This window comes from Perca flavescens, chromosome 10 (assembly GCF_004354835.1).
Source record: "Perca flavescens isolate YP-PL-M2 chromosome 10, PFLA_1.0, whole genome shotgun sequence".
In the NCBI taxonomy this organism is placed as follows: Eukaryota; Metazoa; Chordata; class Actinopteri; order Perciformes; family Percidae; genus Perca; species Perca flavescens.
In genome coordinates this window covers 13550914-13572998 of record NC_041340.1, presented here as the reverse complement: position 1 = coordinate 13572998, position 22085 = coordinate 13550914, and the positions used below count along the sequence as shown (strand labels likewise).

At 38.3% G+C, this 22085-nt stretch overlaps 1 protein-coding gene across 1 annotated transcript in view; it reads right to left on the bottom strand.

The window, feature by feature from the left end:
- The window catches only part of diaph2 (diaphanous-related formin 2), a 410316-nt gene that overhangs the window by 274903 nt on the left and 113328 nt on the right, over nucleotides 1-22085 (bottom strand). The window contains 7 exon segments of the mRNA XM_028589075.1: nucleotides 231-347; nucleotides 3545-3657; nucleotides 5089-5199; nucleotides 7992-8100; nucleotides 11432-11568; nucleotides 12341-12410; nucleotides 12512-12586. Of these exon segments, the coding sequence (XP_028444876.1) occupies nucleotides 231-347; nucleotides 3545-3657; nucleotides 5089-5199; nucleotides 7992-8100; nucleotides 11432-11568; nucleotides 12341-12410; nucleotides 12512-12586 (732 nt within the window).

The window sequence follows — 22085 nt, the reverse complement described above, 5'->3', positions numbered from 1 at the left end:
GGAGGATAATTGTAAACAACAAATTTAAATCTGGCTTTTACTTTTATGTTTTCAAAGCCAAACAAACGGACCCACAGAGACAACAACTATTTCCTGTAAGAAATAATATAAATATGTTCAGAGTGCTGTATGAGGCGTTTCATATCTACTGTGAAAAACAAAAAAACAACTGACATCCAGTAGAGCCTCATGAGGTCATCAGTCAATAAGTAGAAAAGTAAAAATCTTACCTGATGTAATAGTCATTTCTGATGAGCAAAAGGTGCTGAAGGACTGACAGGAAGTAGGCCTCTGAGCCAGTGTCTTTCACCATATTGGACAGGAGATGGTACACTTCATTCATATCAGTACAAGAGCAAGGTTAAGGAAAACAACTTCATGACAGTGTTTTAGGTTTGAGGTTTAAGTGAATTCATTCAACTTCTAGGGGACAAAAAACAATTTGAGTTTATTATTCAAAATTTTTTCAAATTTTTCTTTGTTCTTGTTTTGTTTGTAACTACTTCTTTATTTCCCCTCCTCACCTTAGGTTTTCTGACAGACATTGTTGTGCAAAAACATATGGAGATGTGATTACTCTTATCCATTAACTCTCTGGGGAGTATAGAAATATTTACCTTATGAGTTCAGGAAAGTGTAGGGGAAGGCTCTTGTGTGTGTGTGTGTGTGTGTGTGTGTGTGTGTGTGTGTGTGTGTGTGTGTGTGTGTGTGTGTGTGTGTGTGTGTGTGTGTGTGTGTGTGTGTGTGTGTGTGTGTGTGTTCTTATCCTACAGCTCAGAACAGTGTAAACAGCTAACTTGAGGAGGGAGAATGCTAATAAGGAATGCTCCCTCTGGTTTACCTGCCACCCTAAACCTTTCAGAATAGAGGAAGTAATTACATGGAAAAATCACTGGTTTGAATTGAATGTTTGAGGCAGGAATGATGAAGAGCCGATCATTCGCAGGGAAAAAATATGGTTCAGTTCTCAGATTGAAACTGACATGCACTCAAGAGCCAAAATTCATGTTATTAAATTGCATAAGGTATTACTTAGGTGTCCTATGTTTGCTTTCCCCGGGAGGAAGTAGGGATGGCTTTGACATGTAACTATCTTTTTATTATTCCATGTTCAAACATCATATACTACATATATGTATTGATTATTTGCTGAGTATTTGTTTAAAAGAAAAGTTTAATAAATTATATTAGTGATTATTCAAAAACAAAACGTTTGATATTGAAATGATCGAATCCCTATACGACCTAAAGTATAAGATAAACAAATTTTAAAAAGTCAGATCTCTACAGTATGTTAATAGTTAAATTAGTAGTACAAGTTTAATTTAGAAATGATTCATTTGTGTTTCTAAAACTTCTATTAGTGTTCTAAAAGTGTAGCTCCAAGAAGCAAAATGAATGATTTGGAGCCTATTTAATTTGTTTGCTTGAGAATGTGTCATGAAATGACACTTTAAACGTGGCAGCATGCAGTTTGTTGTGATTTCACTCCCCCTTCTGCTTTGATACAGACAATATCAAATATAAAGTCAAATTAAGACCAAACAGACAGTTATATTTCTACTTCTACTAACATGTTATAATAGTTGACAGATATACAATTGCTATCGATCAGAAAAACATGACCGATTAGAGGGGTCCAACTAACACGTTTTCAAAGGTGAATCTAAAGATTTTGTCAATGCTTTATTTCTTTCCTAATAATGTTTCATCAAAACCTAATAAAGGATGACTCTTTAAGAGAGCATCAATACTTCAGATAATTTATTTCCAAAAAAAAAAAAAAAAAAACTGCACTTAACTGCATTCTCAATTTCCCATGCGATCATCCACACAAAACAATCTGCAGCCACTGCAATGGAGATGATCAATTATTTTAAATACTGTTTGACGCTTTTCCTATTAATTTCAACAATGTCTGTAATTAAATTCCTATCCCATATCATTTTTTTTTTTTTGAGAGAGAGAGGGATGGGAATACAGGCTCCTCTGCAGTATCATTTCCCTCCCTTGTATTAGCGGAGTATGAAGCCTGGGAGAATTACCAGTCCTGTGAGATTCAATTATAGCCTCACCACAGCAGCATTTCAGAGGACATGAGAAGAAGCTCAGACTGGGAAAGTATCCAACTAGCTTCATCTATCACTAAGCTGCAGACATAAACCTAATGTAGAATGCCAATCCATTCGATGAAACCCCCTCTACGCTCTCTTTCGCGCTCTCTGTCTCTCTCTTTACACTCCCTCTCCAAATAATGAATAAACATGAGTGGCAGTCAAGTGTGACGTAGGCCAGTCAGTGGTGGGGTCAATCAATCACCATTCCGCAGTTTATTAATATTTATTAGTGGCCTGGCGTCACCTCCTCGGCACCTGGACCGGACCGGACACAGAGGAGACGAGCCTCTCCAAGTTAATATTCATGAAACTGCTGGGAGAAACAAGACACATATACAATGCCCAGGAAGTAGACATACTACCAGCGAGATATCGTGCATATGTGTGTGTGTGTGTGTGTGTGTGTGTGTGTGTGTGTGTGTGTGTGTGTGTGTGTGTGTGTGTGTGTCCAAAAAAGGGACAGAGGGTAGCCTAGGCATTCAAATAATGCTCAGAGCCCGCAGATCAATACCACATTGTCCTTGGAAACAAACACTGGGCCTTCTCATTTGTGAACCTACTCAAGCACATCATGAATCCAGGTGCACTTTTTTTTCCTCTCCACACAGACACACACACACACACACACATACACAACCTCCTCCCCTCACCTACATGTGTCAACAGAAACTGTCACTCATGGCAGCACTTTGTGCCAGTACTAGAACTCTGGGATTTGGTGGAAGAATAAGGTTGTGGGAATGAACATCTGCATAACAATGTCAGCGTCTGGTTTGTCTGCTCACAATGTCAGCCTTTCATACATAGCCTGAGAGAAGATTTGTGAATTATTAAAAGGGTCTTCTCTGGGATGCTTGAAGAAGTTTTCAACTCTGGACTAAATTACTGCCCACGTCATCAACTTCTACTCTGCATGTTTGGAGTTAAATGGACGTTGGCAGAGAACTGGGGAAGAAAATTAACATTTCTAAAATGGAACAGAAAGACAATGAGTGCAAATGCCTGAACAGGAGAAACATTGTGCATATAATAAAATACAACTCCACATGAAAATGATTAATTGTCTACTGTGAATAGTAAATTGTAAAAACAGGAAAGCATATGTCTGTTTGATATTTTCCTCTTGAGTCTTACTACAGTCATACTTGACCCAGTACCAACAGACAAAGGAAGGAAAAAAAGTAAGGAGGAGAGGAAGATAAGAGGTGGGAGGTTCAGATGACAGGGTTATTTACCGAGTATACCTGGCCAGAGATGGAGCTATGTATTGTGCTCTGGCTCCTCAAATCCTTCTCTAATGAACCAAGCCATGAGAGGCTTTAGCCTGTAAAGCTTGACCAAACCCACAATATATACTAATCTCTTGCTGCTAGTTCTGCAGGCCTATTCATCTGTATATTCACACAGAGGGAGGACCAAAAGGATATTCCATCTCAGCGCGGATGTCATCCAGGCGATGGGAGAGTTCGATAGAGTCCTCCTCCTTGTTCTCATTGAACACCTTCAGCTGGATGTCTAGCTCCTCTGTCTCTTTTAGCTCCTAGAATGAGTTAGACATACAGCACACAGCTGAAAATATTCAGTTATACAAAAGGTCATCTTGCAATGTAGATTATGATAGCAACCTTAGATATAGCTTTTAACAATGTATTACTCCAGTATTTGTATTGTTGTATCTTGTTGAAACTGTTATGTGTCACTGTTAATCAGGCCTTACTGTAAAACATTGTAATACTAGAATATTAGTTATCCTGTTCCAGCTGTACGGAGAACTGTGAAAAGAGACACACTGAACTCTTTCACTAGGTATTCCAGACAGTACCTATTCCTGCACACCTGTTCAAGCCACAAGGGGCTACAGCAGTGCTCTTTACCACTTCTCTATGAATCACCGGCAGTGGAGTTTACAGACGGAGACAGAGCCAAATGTAACCCAATTTCTGCAGGTATCAATCACCTTGCACTGTTTTTTTGGTGCACCATCTGTCTTGAGCAACACTGGTTCGGAGGGAGGTGCACAATGCCACAAAACAAGGGGGGAGAAGAGAAGATAAGGGCCAAATACACGTGTCAAGGACTATAAGAACAAAACAAATTGCGCTCCTTTTATCAGTGGAGTCCACTTTTTCTTTGCCAACAGCTACGCTGGCTCCTGAGCATAACTCATAATTAGATGAACGAGTGTCACTTTGAATGTCGCCGTTAAAAGCGGTGAACGTGGCATTCATAAATGGCTGTACACTGAGACTCTCTCATATCAGGGGGCAGGGCAGAATTGAAGATAATTAAAGTAATGACAGTAATAATCAACAGGAGCAGCTGGGATGACTTATTAACAACTGGCTCTGTGACACGTTCACCCCGCTCGCTACAAATGAGAGCTTGAGTGATGAGTTGGAGCTCGTTTGCCTTCGCCTCATGTGAAGATGTGTAGGCCTGCGGATAATGATGCCAGGACGACCTGTGTGATGAGGAGCTGGCACTGCATCACGCTTGTCACAAGCTACTAGTTATACCACGACTACTACTGTTAATTAATAATAATAGAACCTGTTCTTATTCATGGCGTTTGTGTAAAGTGACACCAGGATTATTTGTTTTGCAAGCCTGATTGTTTAATCTGAGCACAATTGCATAAATATCACATGCATTTTCAAGCTGTCGCATAACTGAAAATGCTGTTTGGTCATGTGTTAACCATAATCTAAGAAATTCTGTTGTTTTCAAGGTTGGACTCTCAAAGAGCATTACATTCAAGCTGTAATGTGTTATTTACAGCACCACATATAAAAGTTATGTGGTTCTAACATTATTGCTGAAGCAATACAGTGTTGTGTTTATGACCAGAATTTTGACTGAACGGATTGAATTATTGATTGACACAGGAAAAAGTAAATATTTGGGCCAGGACTTCCTTTTTTATGCATGTGAATAATCCAAACATGTGCTGTGAGATAGTTTGATAACTCACAGGTAGGATCTTCTTGAGGCCACATCTTAAGAACTCATTGCGGAGATGTATCCGGAAGTCCAGGTCATCGGGGGAGGTGACCAGAGCATTGATCAGCTGCATGCAAGCAACCTGAGGAGTAAACAGACAAAATGGCACAAATGGGACACAAAAAAGATATCCCTTGCAAAACACATCAATTTCAATATGTGTTTTGGAGTGATTACGAGAGGACAAAAAGTTAGATAGATAGATAGATAGATAGAGAGAGAGAGAGAGAGAAAGAGAGAGACAGACAAGCAGAGAGAGCAAAAGACCAGAAAAAGAGAGATACCGTAGACCAGAAGAGAGATGGTAGAAAGTACAGGTCTGGTGTGTCTATTGCATTATTAATGGATTTATTGGTAAAAGCCTCAGTGTGTATGTGTGTGTGTGTGTGTGTGTGTGTGTGTGTGTGTTGGGTGGAGGAGGGAAATCGCTGATGAATTATAATGAGCAATAAGGTGTTTCAAGGGAGCAAGTCATGGATAAGTTTTCCTTGGACAGACAATCGATAGCAGACGGAAGGATTCCCACGGACAATGTGAAAGATTGTCTTCTGAAACCTTGACCCTTGGCTCGTATGTGTTATTAAAGCAACACTATGTTTTTTTTTTCCCGCTATGGTCGCCCTACAGGTTGTCTCATTGGAACTACAGCTGCAGCTAAAAGTTCCACAGTGTTGCTTAAATAAGAGGCACAACAATGCTGATTCTGTGTGGCTTCCTGGGTCAGTTTTATTATTTTTCTGGGTTACATTTAACACTCAAACATACAAATCATCTGTCATCTGTATGTATGCTATGAAATACTTTCTTTTCACTCATTGTTTTTGCTTTGCCCACTAAACATATTTCCACACATTCAATAAACAACATTTTAAGTTATATTGAATAAGTGCTACAATCAAATGTTTCAGCTTTTTGAGTTTTTGTTTGATAAAAGGCAGAACAAAAGAAGATCAGAAATTAATTATATTGGTTTGTTTCTCTCTTACCTTAAAGGGGTTGTAGGCTATTCAAAATACTGAAAAAAAACAATATGTGAAATACCTATGTTTTTTCAAGGCCACATGCACTCATATTGAGCGTGGCTGAACCGGCTCTCAAAACAAAGAACAGAAAAGTTTGATTTACAACACACACATTAGGAGTGCGACTTCATTCTCTGCACAGGATGCAATTACTACACTATGTCTTTACATAGAAAATATTTGTTTGCATTGTTGATGCAGTACATAAATACAGTACAGTTAGATGCTGCATATTCCCTTGGGAAAGCACAAGCTTGCTGCAGTAAAGGATGCACCACCTTTGACTCTGTTGCACTAGTGCCAGGCACCAGAAACATGGCAGACTTCTGCACGTTCCACTAAAGCTTGAGAGCATCTAAGCAATATATGTGCATTAAAACCTGATATTTTACTGTATCCACCAGAGGCCAGACACATAAAAGAAACTCCACCAAATCTTCACAGAATTTATGTGAGTGAAGAAAGCCATGGAGCTCATGAAAAATTCTTTCTCTTCTTGCATCAAGCACCTCAAACATACCTTGGTCATGTACTGTGGAGTGGAAAGCAGTTGTGTGGAAGTGGGGGGGGGGGGTTATCTGTGATAAGTTTAGAGAGCTTCAGTGGTGGCACAGGGGGGTTCCAAACATCGTAATTAAAAGTGCCACTGCTGGGACAGTTTTAAAGTTGAAATGCTGAGTTTCTCTCGTGCTCAGCAGACAAGCATAGCCTGAACTACAGCAAAAAAAAAACATTTTAATCACATTAGCTAAGTCTACTTCTACAGCCCATCACAGGTTTTGGATAAAAAGTCTATTAATTTCCTTGAACCCCCTGCATCAGCAAAGCATTTTAATTTACTTTACAATTAGCAGAGCTTCATTTCATTAACGGCAAAATTTAAAGGAAAAACAACAGCCTCCTAATAAAAGAATATCTACTTTCACTTCCACCACCCGCCTCATCAGTTTCCTTCATGACTTTTCCTTCATGACTTCACAATCCCTGCAGTTAAAAAAGTAATTCCTTAAGTAATTCCCTGCTTTTGGTTTCACAAAACATGTTTTAAGCGGTGTTAGTATTGCTGTTGTGTAGTTTTTCCTGCTGCTGAAGAAATCCAGTGAAAACCAAGAGAGGTATGGTGCTTTAGTTGCCCTTTCACACCGAGTCCTTTGAGACCCATCTTGACAGCAGCATTGAAAAAAAACAGGGGGAAGTATTTGTAGGATGTGAGGAAAAAAATAAGTAGATAGTGAGAAGAGGAGAAAATGTGTGTGAGAGAGAGAGCGAGAGAGAGAGAGAGGAGGAAGACTAAATGCTTCTCAGGAACTCAACATTGCTGCTTTTTACTAATATAATTATTCTGTTGTTATAGATAAAGCTCTGGGTGCATTTCAATAGCCTAGTGATCACATCCCATAATGTGCAAGAAGTGCAGTGGGGTTGACAAGTGGACCGAAAGACATTAAGAGAAGCAGAGAAAAACACAGCTGAAGTACAATGGGCCCCAGAGTGGACCACTGTCAATTTCAGTCTTGCCTGGCATCAAATGTGCTCTTCATGACAAAACAGAATTTTTGTGAATGACCCTGCTAGGTTTGTGTTCACTGTATATGGTGGTATAAGTTACTTGCTTATATTTAAGTTTGGGTAGTATGAATCAGTGTGTGTGACTATTTGAGGAATGCTAAATTGTATACTGCATCACAGAATAATGCAGTGCTATAGAGTAACAGTGACTACCGTATTGGCTGTTGAACCATAAGGGTCACTTTTGTTCTTTAAAATGAATAATCTAATAAAAAGGCAGCGCTGAATGCATGACGAATATCAGACAGTGATTTTAACTGCTTTTTGATGTGTAATTGCTGACCTGGAGCTGCTGGGCTTCGTGGTTCTCCAGACCTTCCACAATTGGAGCAAATCTCTCTTTATTGTTCCTCTCTGCAGCAATTGTCATGGCAGCTAGAATCTTATCCAGGCTGGAAGAAAACAGGGAGCAGGCACAACACAAACGTCAACAAACACTTTTATCACCTCACTGACAGGACATTTACCCACAATTTTTAGCTCAAACACCATGTATCTTATCTCCCCTTGTGTGTTGGTGTGGATATTTGCTCGGCCAGTCTTTGGTCACCCTGACAAATGTGAATGCTTTCCATTTCTTTTGATGGAAATCCAGACTAGTAATGGCTGTAGTATCCAATTTTGATCTTATCATGCTTGTTACTAAGCTGCTGCTAGACAAAAACAGGGTAACAGGTTTCACTGCAAATATTTTTAGATGTCAATTCAATTGCGGTAGAGTGTATTTGTCTGGGTGAGAAAGGGTGCAAATTATAGCAGGGAGTGCCACACTAATGTGCTAATAAACTTATTGAGAAGGTAAGCAAATTGGAGTACTTGCAAGGGCTCAAGGCATCTAAATAGCTAAATAGAGCATTTAACAATTTCAGCCTCTAACGAGTGAATGAAAAAAAAAACTTCTGTGCTGCACAACATACATACACACACACACACACACACACACACACACACACACACACAGACACACACACACACCACAATTAAAGTAGAGCAATTTGGTAAACAGTGATTTACAATATACTTAAAGGCCCCCCTCGAAAATGAGATGGTGCATCTCAAGGGGTTATCCTTGAAAATAAATAAATATGCACAATAATTGGCAAAAGGTCTATGTGTCCCTGAAAGGGCACATTTCCTTCATCAATTGAAAATCTTAAGAGCTTAATCCCCTATCCTCAACCTTCTGCCTGAAATACAAGTTCACCTCGCTGTTTCAATAAATACTTTAAGAAATAAATAAATAATCACACAAGGCCAAATATTAAAATGTTAGCTGTATGGGATCAGCCAATTTCTGCATGTGCAAACATGTGTAATTACACATGCCATATAGGCTTGCTGTTGCCATTTTTATTACCTTATTTCAACCCAAAGAACTTTCAGGATGACAAAATACTAGCAGTTGCTTTGTAAGGGAGATCATGTGTCTGACCAAAAAGGACTGTATGTGTGGAGAAAGCTTGACACAGAGATAAATGGGACGGCCATGCTCTGTGATAGAGGTTACAAAGTCACAGACAAGCATGGGGGGCTGCATACTGAGTAGCTTTAAAGCCAGTTCAGTCGACGCTTCAAAACAGGCGAGATAGATCTGCTTAACTTGTCGTGTTCCCTTTTGATGCTGTCAGCTGAAGTGGGTGTTGAACATGAGCCAGCGTCACAACACTGGTTGGCAGAGAAGTTTCTGAGCAAGAAAGTGAAGCCTCAGCTCCTTTGGCTGTCATTTCTACAGGATCCATACATTTTAATGCACAGCTATGATCATGGCAAAGATGTCCATGTTTATTTCAAACTATTTTTGAATACTTTGAAAATGGAGAGAGAGACAGCGTATCTGCATATATGTAAATATAGTTGTGTGTGTGTGTGTGTGTGTGTGTGTGTGTGTGTGTGTGTGTGTGTGTGTGTGTGTTGCTATGCAAGGAGCAAGTCTGTGTCTGAGTGTTGTGGTGGTGATTGTAATATACAATTATGAATTAAATATTAAATCATTGAAAAAGTTGGTTTTCATTTCAAAAAATACTTATAGGTTTGCATAAGTTAAACACCTGTGTTTAATGGATATACATTTTTTAGTAAATAAATCAGTTTACAAAAGAATGGCATCTGTGAATCATCTGAAATTAAAAATTATTTGGATTAAATGAATGCTAATTTAGCATTAATATTCCTCTCCTTGATATATACTGTAACTTAAAAACCATTTTGGAAACCATGCAGTCACAGTACCACAATCATACTGTAAAGGCCTATTTGGATGGTCAGAGATGTGAGACACACTGCTGAACTCAGCTTCTCCAACAAAATGTGTGGGTTTGTTTATTTCCACCACTGCATACAGACTGACACTGAAGTGCCATTGTTATTCTAGTCTGGCCCTCTGGGAAACAATAAAAAACACCCCTAAATCCAATTTATAAGCTGTCAGCCAGGTTGAGGGTCCATGGCAAACTACAGAGTAGTTCAACACATTAAACAGACTAAACTGTATGGTCTGACCATGTGACCAAACAAATGTCTATACTGTCTGAGGTCATCTGTAAATGCAGTATAAGCTCACAGTGGGTAAACATGTATGCATGCAGTGCGGTCCCTGTCTGAGTATATGCCACACAGTGGGAGAAGATTGAAACAGTAGTGATATTCCAGTGTTTACAAGAAGCAGCCGTCTCCTTCCATCTTGCTAAACATTACAGCCAGAGACGGACTTTCGTTTTATATATATTTATCATTTCTTTTTCTGTCATCAGTCAGGATATTAAATTGGTGTTGTGCTGTTTCCATATCAGCTGTGATTTACTGAGAAATATAGAGAAATGTGTCCCTCGCTCAACTTTGAATACTGAAAACTTGCTTGCAACTTTAAATGGAGGTTAGGCAAGAGTACTTGAAGGGTCAGTTCATCCAAATTAGAAAACAACATACCCTTAAGTAAGTAGGAAAATAGCAATGCATATTGTTTTTATTTGCAAATGTTTTGAAATATCTGACACTGATGCATTATTATGGAACCCATGCAACTTATAGGCAAGACCCGCCCTTCAATAGCATTCACACAATACTATTAGCCAGGCGTCCATGCTTACGCACGTAACCCGATTTGTTCAGGTCCCATCCCCTGACCAATCGTCTATCCTAACCTTAACCACTCGAGGTCAATGCCTAACCCCAACCAATCAAGCTGCTTTGTAGGACGGGACTTGCCTAGAAGTTACGTGGGATCCATAATAACGCGTCACTGATACCTCTGGACTATGTCTCCAGATGAAAATAGATCCAATAGAAAATGTCCACAGCGAGGTTTGCAGATTATCCTGATTTACCAGGAGATTGTTTCTATTTTTATTTTTTTTATTTTTTTCACACTCTGGGGACCACATGGATTTCTATTCACACTTTCTTACTTGGGGCAGCAGTGGAATGTCAATTGCAAATATTTTCAAATGTCTTCAACTGAAGCTCCCAATTACGTAATCTGAACTGTGACAAGATCTGTGCCTTACTTAACATTCTTGGCATACAATTTACATGTTGAGTGGGTGGGCATATGATAAGCTATATAGAGATGTCGCTTTAATGGTATGCAAGACATGAGAAAGTGTGCGTGTGTGTGTGTGTGTGTGTGTGTGTGTGTGTGTGTGTGTGTGTGTGTGTGTGTGTGTGTGTGTGTGTGTGTGAGAGAGCGAATCTGAGAAACAATCAGGTAATTTGACTTCAACTTACATGTTTTCCTCTCCAATAATACAGAAAGCAGAGAGAATTTTGACAATCTCGGTCATCATGTTGGTCTGTTTGGGGTCGATTGCTCGTGCCAACAGCAACAGGCTCCGCTCATCTCCCAAGATACTTTGCAGTCCATACTGTGAGACATGGAAGGGAGGGGGTAGGTTACAGAAACGGTCCCTTGGGTATAAATTAATGACAGCATTTGCATTTATATTTCACTTCAAGTTAAAAATGAATTATACAAAGAAGCACTAATGTACGTAAGTTATAGTTAGCCTTAATTTTCTTATAAGGAGGGACAACGAGGCCATGGGAGAAAATGGAGAGGATGATAAATTAATTCAATTCAGGACAGGACTATAGGGACAAATACTTACAGTCTCCTGTACCTTTTAATCTCCCCACAACTGAAGGAACGGGCAGAGATGACCATGTGTGGGGATTAACTCTACGAGAAGCAATATCAATAGTTCATCTATCCTTGAAATATGTGCCACTTTTGAGAAATGAGCCAGACTTTCCAAAAAAGGATAATTAAAAGATCTGAGACCATGGGCCTGAAATGGTAAAATTAGCTCCACTTTGCTGTGCCACTATCCCAGGCTTGTCAGAGTCCAGATTCAAATCAGGTTTTGAGTCCTGGCCACCTGAGCTACTATTAGACATTTCTACTATAAGTGCACAAAGAGTGGCTTCTGTACTTGTAAGTGATATTTTTTTATTGGTACAAAATACTAGACATTACCTTTACACTAAGTATAGTTAATACAAATGTAATTCACATTCCAGGTCGTTTAGGACTAAGTCCAAGCAATATTAAGTCATCATGCATGTCTAGTGATGTAGAATTAATGATCTAATAAATCAATTGTGTGGACCGTCTTTTCTTTGTTGACTCATACTAACCTTATTGTTCATAAAAGCCTTCAAGCATTGGATAAGTTTATGCTGGTTCCGTTTATCAATATTCTCTTGCCTGGAAAAAAAACAGCAATGAAAGGGATATTGAGAGTATATGAACAGAACCTGGTACTATAAAAATTACACAGAGATGGGATGTCATAGGAGATCACTTACTGTTTCTTGTCCAGCAGCTTCTCCAAAGCATCGAGAAGAAGGCCAAGACCCTCATAACCAAAGTTGTTAACCCAACTGGAAAGAAGACAAAGACACAAACAAAAAAATCAGTTACACAACACTAATATATAAAAATAGTTTTTGCCCTGCTGGTTTATTGTAAGCCATGTTAATTTACAGAAGAAAGCAAACACAAGCAATATTGAATAAACCTCAGAGGAAATTAGTCATTCAGACTAATATCAAAGGTTTAACACTCACTTGGATAAAGTGACTGTTGTAGTATTTAAATCCTAACAGGGAGAGCTGCAAATAAGAAAAAACACCCTGCCCCTGAATTCGTTCTCAATGAGTTTGAATTTAAACTGTATGTGTGTGTAACCCATCTACAAGCAAATGAACACCCATCCATCTTAACTAGTGTTCCCATCGCTAAGTCGTTTGTATCCAGCCCCCCTGTGAGCCGCTGTGTTCCTGTGCCAAAAGATTAAGCAATGCAAGAAAGATAACACTGTAATCGATAATGGATCGCAAGAGATAATTGGCTATAAACCACAGCGTATCAGGAGACGGCAAATGATCCAGTACAGATGAGCCCGTTTGTCTAAGCCAAGGGAAGAGAGAGGAAGGAGGAGGGTGGGCAGCACAGTGTGGTCACAGCCAGATTATGTCATTAGCATGACTTGTTTTCAGGCCCCTAACTGTCAATAACGCAAAATGCATGGGGCAATTTTCTGACATTAATGGGGCATAAGTCAATGATTTATCCCGCCTTTTTGACAATGATTTGAAATAATAAAGGTTTGAGTATTAAAGTAATTTGTATTGAGTCAGTGAATTGGAAGAGACCCTCAATTAGGAATAAGATGCATTAGCTTGAGGCAACTGGCAAAGTTGAGCTGAGGTATTTCTGTGATCTCGGACAAAATTAGCACACGCTACAACCCACCACCTACAACTACTCAACTGTCATTAACAGACATGCAGAACCAATTTATAAGTTATTGATATTTAGTGTAGTGTATCATAATGATAATGATGATAATCTGTTTTCTTAATAAAAACAAAACACCATAATGTTGCAAATTTACAAATATCTGGTTACAATAAGTCTTCCAGTTTGAATGTTGCCTTCCCAGCATATGTTTTGCAGATATTTAAAAACATAAAAAAGAAAGAACAAACTGGCTTGGTTTACTGCAGAATACCGATGCATATACAGCATATATATTTGTGATACAGAGGCGGTAAGAGTAAATGAGAAAGTGGGACAACAAAGAGGGAAAGGACGCTAGCTGAGGGGAGCACAATTCAGTAAATCCAGTCTTTGTTTTTGCTCCTTCATGTTAGTCTTGAGAGAACAGGAAATGGAACCAATATTTGTGAAGAGAAATTCTGTTCATACAACAGTGTAACTGCAATATGAGATTCTGGTAATATATGGACAAGTAAAAGTTCTACATAATTATTGTGTCTAATATATATAATAGCTGTTATCACAGCAAACAAGAAGTAAATGTATAGTATGTCGACTATGCTGTACTGCTTGCATTACATACTTCTCTCTACCTTCAAGAAAGTGTTCATTTCTAATTTGAATTCATTTCTAGGCCGAAAAATTTTGATAATTTTTCACACTTAACGTCTTATCTATTATTTTCACAATCATGACTAAATACTCACTCTCATTTAGGAGAATCTCTTTATCGAGGGGATTCTTTCCCCACTTCCTGCTTTCTATGGATGCAACAACGCAGCTCAGCATTAAGTGAGATTCAGACTACATTACTTCCATTTGATACACTGACGATACTTTTAAAAATAGAGGTTATTCATTTTCTTTCTTTCTGTTTTCTATATTTTGGTGTAAAACGCTAATAATTGACTCAAATTATGAAATAAATCATTTTTACAGGTAGATCTTTATTTCCATAAATATAAATAAGCGATAGGAATGTCTTCATGATGATTCTCTTGATTACCAGAACAGAGCAGAAGCGAGGCTCTAGAGGACAATAAGAGAAAATGGACATCTGGTATGCTTGGAAATGTGCTTTCATAAATACACAAAATTGAATTTAATGTATTAAACATTTGTTTAACACCAACGCTACAACTTTGGAAAACATTTATTTATTTCTTTTCAGTTCTACACCACACGTTTATGTAGTGAACATTTGGTTACACCCTTGGTGCTTTCAGGTACCAACAGGGTAGAACTGGTATATTTTGACATAAAAAATGCTTTATTGAACATCATTGCACAAAGTAAGAACTAAAAACTTGGATGAACTGCAATTTAACTAAAACTTGGATAAAGATAATCTAGAACAAACACGTATACTATTATAACGGCTTGTAGGAAAACATCGGTACTTGTGATGTTTTCCTTGAGTTTACAAGTCAGAAAACTTTATTAATAAATGGCTTCAACACATAGTGTGCACTAATTAAAACATAATATAAATTAGAAATTTTGCAACAGATGTTTGTGGGAAATGTCTGCAGTCTGCTCTATCTTTACCTTCTCTCTATTGTTGTTGGACTAAAACAGAATAGACATAAAAGAAAGGACGGACTGTCTGCGCAAAAAGTTTTTCATCAAAAATGTATGCCTTGCTGCTTCAGGTTGCAACATAATGTAGTCCTCCACAAGGTTTTTAAGGCTCTAAGTGTTTTGACCCCTCCCTACATCCCAGACTGTCCATCATTTTCTGTCCCCTCACGTATACCCTTAGGTCCTTTGCAGCTTGCCTTCTGAATGTCCCCAAAGATACCACAAAGAAAATGAAAGATGGTCCTTCTACAGTGTTTGTCCTGAGGCTATGCAAGGTCCTTTCTGTTCATCTGAGAAAACTGCCTCAGTGGACAACATACTATTACAACTAATAACACAAATAACAATGCTAATACTAACACTACTAACACAATTCATCTTTACAATAATAATAATAATAGTAATGTTACTACCACCCACTTTAACTGGCTGCTGGCCTACTAGTCTAATTTTTTCTCTCCCTCGTAAAAAAAAACATTAATTATTCCATCGTATGACTAGCATCAATTAAGTTCTAAAAAAGAGTCTGATTAAATAACCCTAGTTGCTTAAGAAGTAGAGGAGCACTTGTGTTATGGCTAAAGCGTTTTTTGGTCAAACATAAGGTACTTGTTTCTCTGGGCCATTAAAATATCAGTGTAGCAATTCCACATTGAAGAAAGAAGAGGTCAAATCTGTTTCCTATCTGTCTCTTCTCCTAATGTGGGCATACATCCAAGGATTTCATTAACTTTGGTGAGAACTTGTTCATCTAATATTGATGGCTATAATCCTCTAGTTAAGTGCCACCAAATTGTGTTACTTTCTGCAATCATGTATATTCCGCAGGCAAAATGAAAAATTCATGGTCGGTCTTAGGGAAGCAATTTGTTATTTTATATTTTGATTTATTTCTACTGGCTGGACGCAATTACGTTGTAGTTATGCTAACTGCTATAAAATGTATGCATCGAAAATCTCAGATTAGCCCAAAAGCAAGTGTTTAGATATAAACAAGAGGTTTACTGGCAAGATGCATGTTCCCTTAAGAACATTTCAGTCGCATCGAAAGTCCATTATGTTGTGGGCTTGATGTTAACTTAATACAAAGTCCATGGTACACAGTAAAAATGTCCTGAAGTGAGATGACCATCGGTCTTCCTGTCAAACAACATTTGTTCCCCAAAAGACCAAAAGACGTTACTGACTTTCTGCTGCTATAACAAATGTAGTTATGCATGAGCAAATATCCATCAATACATTCAATTTCTATACTGCTTATGCTGTTCAGGGACATGGGCGACTATCCCATCATGCATTTCATGAGGGGCAGGGTACACCGTGGACAGGTCACCAGTCAGTCAATCAAAGGGCAAACGCATATACTCAGGGAGGGAGAATATATCGAGGCAACCTAGAACATGTTAACTCCACAGAAACCCCCCAGAAGGCCATCTTGCTGTGAGGCGACAGTGATAAGCACTGAGCCACCATGAGAAAATATGTACATGTATATTGGCATGTGCGCATTATGTCTCTCTCTTTCTCTGTTTATATATTAAAAGTATTTTCAAGCTAAACAGCACTGAGTCTTTGTGCTGCTTTAAATAAAAACTGACATTAATGACATTCAATCAATCACCTCCTCACTACATAATTCAGTCAGGATGATGATCATCAGTGTTGGCATAGCTCATTCCAAACTGTACTTCAAGGTTCTTCCCTAAAACATAGAGAAAGGGCATGAACAAATTAAGCTGCAGTAGAACTTCAGTCGCTATGCATGTAGTATCAGTACCTGTTTCTATTTGTTTCCTCTGCAACGCACATTATCATACATTTTCCAGAGTGGACATAGTGGCACTCCTAGTGCCACTCCAGGCTGTGCTCAGTGTCTTGCTCAAGAGAATACAAGTAGTTACAGTGTATACAGTACTGTATATTGCTAAAAGCAAGGACAGAATACCATAGCAAAGAGTGGGTGTAGGGATCTGCAAATACTTGGCAAGTGAAATGTTGGTAAATGATGAAAAGATTAGTCTGCATCGCCAGCCACAGTAAGTGACTAAAGAGCAACAGAAAAAGTGACAGGCAGACACTCTCTTACTGTTTCTGTTTGACTGGTCGCTGGTCTCGTTTTTAGATGGCTTGCACACGCATTGATTTCAGTCTATAGAACAGTGTTATTATTTTATGATGTTTAGGTGGGGAGATTTGTTATTGAAAGCTTCTGTGCAAGTGCTACATCTTTCATATTGTATTACAGGCAAAGCCATACAACTGCCCCTCTGTGGGAGTACTGACCTATTCAGTGCTACAGTATTCCAATTGAAGCCCAAAGCTTCATGCAACAAAGAGCTCTGAACATTATAGCTTGAAACTAAGCACCACCGGTGTCTGCTTAGTGATTTACCATGCCAAACATGGAGCTACATTATACTTTGATCAATTGAATAGCCGGCTGAAATAACTATAATGCACAGGGCATATCAGATGGCAGAAATTGGATATAAAATATTTACCGTACTTTTCTGTTCATCACATCTCAAAAAAGAAAGTTTAAAAAGAAAGGGCCATTAAGAGCAACAACTTTAGTTTTTTATTTACTTAATGTTCTGCTTTGATTCATTTGATTAAAATTTAAGTCCGTCCACTAACAGTTTTTTAAAGCTTGTGGCCTTTGTAACAGTTGTCTACAATGTCCTAAGATACAAAATAAAAGAAATTACAGGAGCACTGAATGAATCCCAAAAGATATGTGGTCACACAGGGTACATCTTCTTTTGTGTGCTGTTAATGTAGCTTTGAGCTGTGCATTTTGGTGACTTTACGTTTCAGACTCTCAGTTTGTTAGTTTCTAATAATTTAAAGTTTTTAATTACTGTTTTATCTATCTCAAGTCATAACATTTATGTAAATATATAACAAATAATAATACTAAGGTTGAATGGTACAAAAAAGTAATATCACTAAGTATTCAATACTTGTATTTACGGAATGTAAAATGAAAATTGCAGTGGACACAATATACAGCAAGGCTGATACAAAATACAGCCCACAGAACCTTTTCTTAGCCTAGATTTTAAGTAGTGTGCCATAAAGCAAAATGAAACTAAAGGTTTTTAGCCATGCAAGATGTCCCATTACCCATATAATTGTTTTTAGAAAACAAAATGTTTGGATGGCCGATAAATCAAGAGCTAATTTTGCTAGTTAGATCCAGACCAACTGACTTTGTTATCTCTAGACCCACACTGCTAGCTAGTCTAAAAATGTCTATTTCTGAACCTTAAAAAAATGTGTACAAGCTATCAATCCTGTTATAATCTAATATACAAATTATGATGAATTCATCCCACATCGTATCTATGAAACTACACAAATCAAATCAAGACTGCAAAACATAACAAACTTGCATCAACAAACAAAAGAAAAACGTTTTTGTTTTTCTTACAAAATCCTTCATAGAATTATTTAAACCTACCACACACTTCCACTCTTGTTTTGTTGACCCTTGTTCATAGAATCCTTCACCTCACACAAATGTAAGTTAAATATTTAAGAGAACGCTGATGGATATGGTAGAACCAAGGTAACACATACAAAGAGCGAAAATCATTGACCTGTGCTGTTCTGGAAAGTGAAAGGCAGCTGATATCCTTTACATGTAACTTCAGGTAATAAGCACACTCTCCATCCAAGTGGCAGGTAGATCACTCCACTTATGGTGGTGATGCGTGGCTCACATTCTCAAAGTCCCATCGCTGTGGTAAAACAACAACAAACTTCGAGCTGGCAAGCTTCACGCTGAAAATGTTAATTTTTGAAGATAGATTTTTGTATCGTGCAATAAGGCAGGCCTGTTTGGTTCTTTTGAGGAATGATTGTAAAGATTTACAAAGAATATGTTTAGGGCATTTACTGTCAAACTGATGTTTTGGGACTGATTGGTAGGGATTGCTATGGACGAAGTACACACGGCGATACACTGATAAAAGCAAATAACCATGTATCACATACTTTAATATTGTATGTGGCATTTTCTTTTGTGGGGTACAAATGTTCCACCAAAACAAGTTCCCTTCCCGAAACAGTTTTGCAGAGACACCGTCGCTGTGTCCGGAGCTTAGCGGCGCCCAAGACAAGTGTGGTTGGTTTAAAGTAGGGCTGTCAATCGATTAAAATATTTAATCATGATTAATCGCATGATTGTCCATCGTTAACTCACAATTAATCATGCATGTTTTATCTGTTCTAAATGTACTTTAAAAGGAATATTTCTCAAGTTTGAAATGCTCCAATGATATTTGAGACTTACTTCGGTGGTAACTCAATTCACACTGACAGTACATGAAAATAAAGTCTTTATCAGAATTAAATCAACTAGTAAGTGCAGACAGCTGACAGAACACCATGCTCACCGGTCACTTTGAAATGACCCCCCAAGGAGTGCAAAAAATGAAATTTCAAGTTGCTACCCCAAACAACACCAAGGATTCCTATACAATAGTCCTTACTGCTATGTGATGGTAGACAGAAACCAGTTGTGCAACTGGCAGATTGCAGGTTGATATGACAAATTAATCTAATTGTTCAGTAAACTGTAAATCTGTATGGGTTGTGGAAGATCAGAGAAAAAATCGTCAGGTCTGATGTGATGTATCTACATGTTCCTCTGGCTTCTGCAGAGTTGAGTTTGAGAGTGAAATGCAGTGGCAAGCACCTCTTTAAAAGAACAGGTTCTATTTTCAAAGCCATAAAGTTGCCATTTTGATCAAGCTTTTGTCGCTGTCTTATGCTGTACAGTAGATGTATAAAAACCCTTTGAAAATCGTCAGTGTACACCTCCCAGAATGTGCACGTATGTTTGTGCTATTATTTGATCTGCTGGGAACTACTAAAATGTCAGGACAGCGCTGCAGCTCTCCTAAATCCTCAAGCAGACATGATGACTTCCGTAGGTTCGGAAAGTTGATCAATGCTTTTATTCCTAAGCATAAAAGTATAAGCAAATATGCGTCCTAAGAATTTAGACCAGATTGGACAGATTTCCTGCTCAGATGTTTGTTAAATATGGGCTCAGATCACATGAGATTTGGGATTATGTCCCACATTAAAAAAAATAGGAAAATATTAGAGGTCGGACGATTTTTGGCAATTTTTACATAATCGGCATCGGCCAATATCCGCGAATTCGACAGGGAGGAGATTTTCGGTACGAACACGGGTAACGGGTAAGTGTTCAATAAATGTTTTTGTTGGAAAATTTTGTGTATCTTAAGTAATTATTAGCGTTACATTTCATCTTTCAAATAGAGGTTTAAAAACAAGCACATATCGGCCAAATATTGGCCAAAATAAATCGGCAACATTTATCGGCCATCGGCTGACCCTGATTTCTAAAGATCGGCATTGGCATCAGCCAGAGAAAAACCCATATCGGTCGACCTCTAGAAAATATTAATATATGTCTGAGGATATAATATGTGTACCAAAGATTTTGTCAAGCTGTCCTGTTCAAATAAATGTTAAAGATAAAATATGCATTATATTATATATTGTTTTGTCCCCAAAAGCATCATATCCTCCAAAATATAAACCAAGGCCAAATTTAGAAACATGGATTTCTGAATTATGTATGTATCACATTGGGGCTGTAACAGATATGGGTATCTTGGAGGTTAACAGATGGTGTCATAAAATGAAATAGACATCACTCTTAAAATATACCCAGACACTGAGGACATTTATGTCTCCAAAATCGTTTTCACTGCCTCTGAGGAAGAAGGGCGCACGTCAACTCTGAAGTCAGCCGCAAGGGTAAAAACTAGTTAACTTGCTCATTTCTGGCTGCTCGTCACGTCTGTTGAAGACAGTGTCATAACATTTGTGCCAAATTTAACAGTCATATAAATCTCTTTGAATGCTATAAAATGAGAGTGATTACACCATCCTGAGACATAAAGACAAAAATAAGTTTGGATTCACTAATGACTGAATTATTTCTGTTACTTTTGAAAACACTGACGACCAGAGAAACCTTTGCCGACAGACATCTGCTAAATTATTATGTTATTTCCACATCTTTCCTGTCTCGTTTCTCCTTGACAAGTGACACAGCAAACTTGTCTGAGGCCTGGAGGTTTGTAATACTGGGAGTCTAGAGAGTAGAGTCCCACAGCATGGTGCAAAGAAAATCACCCCAACGAAAAGCTTCCACCCCCACTTTCATTCTTTGCTGTGTGTGTAACAGCCACAACATATTTTATGGCCCTGACAGGTTAGGTTTTTGGATATCTTGTGTCTCTCCCCCTTCCTGAAGGATGTTAAATCTTGATCCTCACGGTAGGAAATTAAATTGCTATATTTCCAATACTCTACAAAGTGATGGGATGGGAACAAATGGTGCTTGATCCAGAAATTTCAAAGGCATCAGACTCTCATGTGTCCTGAGGTAGCCTGTTCCCCTCAACTCCACTAAGGACATCCGATTTTTTTAATACTATATTTAAAATGTTCAAATTGACATGGAGTCTGATTGAGCTTACAAAAGCACTATCCAGGATAACAAAGTGTATATAGAGGATCAATTATGGATGGTTCACTGAGATAGGGAGCTATTTCCACATGAAAAAATAACAGAGTTGAAACGGTTATTCATCCCTGTAAGGAATCTATGTCAGACAAGGCTGGCCTATTGATGTCTGACTACTTCACCTAAGTCTTCAAACAAGTATCATTCATCAGTGCAGTGTTAACCCATTGCTGTTGCATTGAGAGGCACTATTCACACTTTGTGTCTGTGCCAAATAAGATTTCTGGGCTAAGCTGTCAAGGGGTTCTATACAGCCGCTGAGACGTTTAGATGCTCATATTTGTAGGAACAGTCACAACAACAGATGGACAGATGGATATGCTGTTTTGTGCTGGTGTTGATTCGCTGTTGTGCACACAGTGGGCAGAAGAGGCCAATGGCTGAAGAGTCGGGATATAACAGTGCCAGTTAGTGCTTCTAATAAAAATGCATTTGTGCCATGG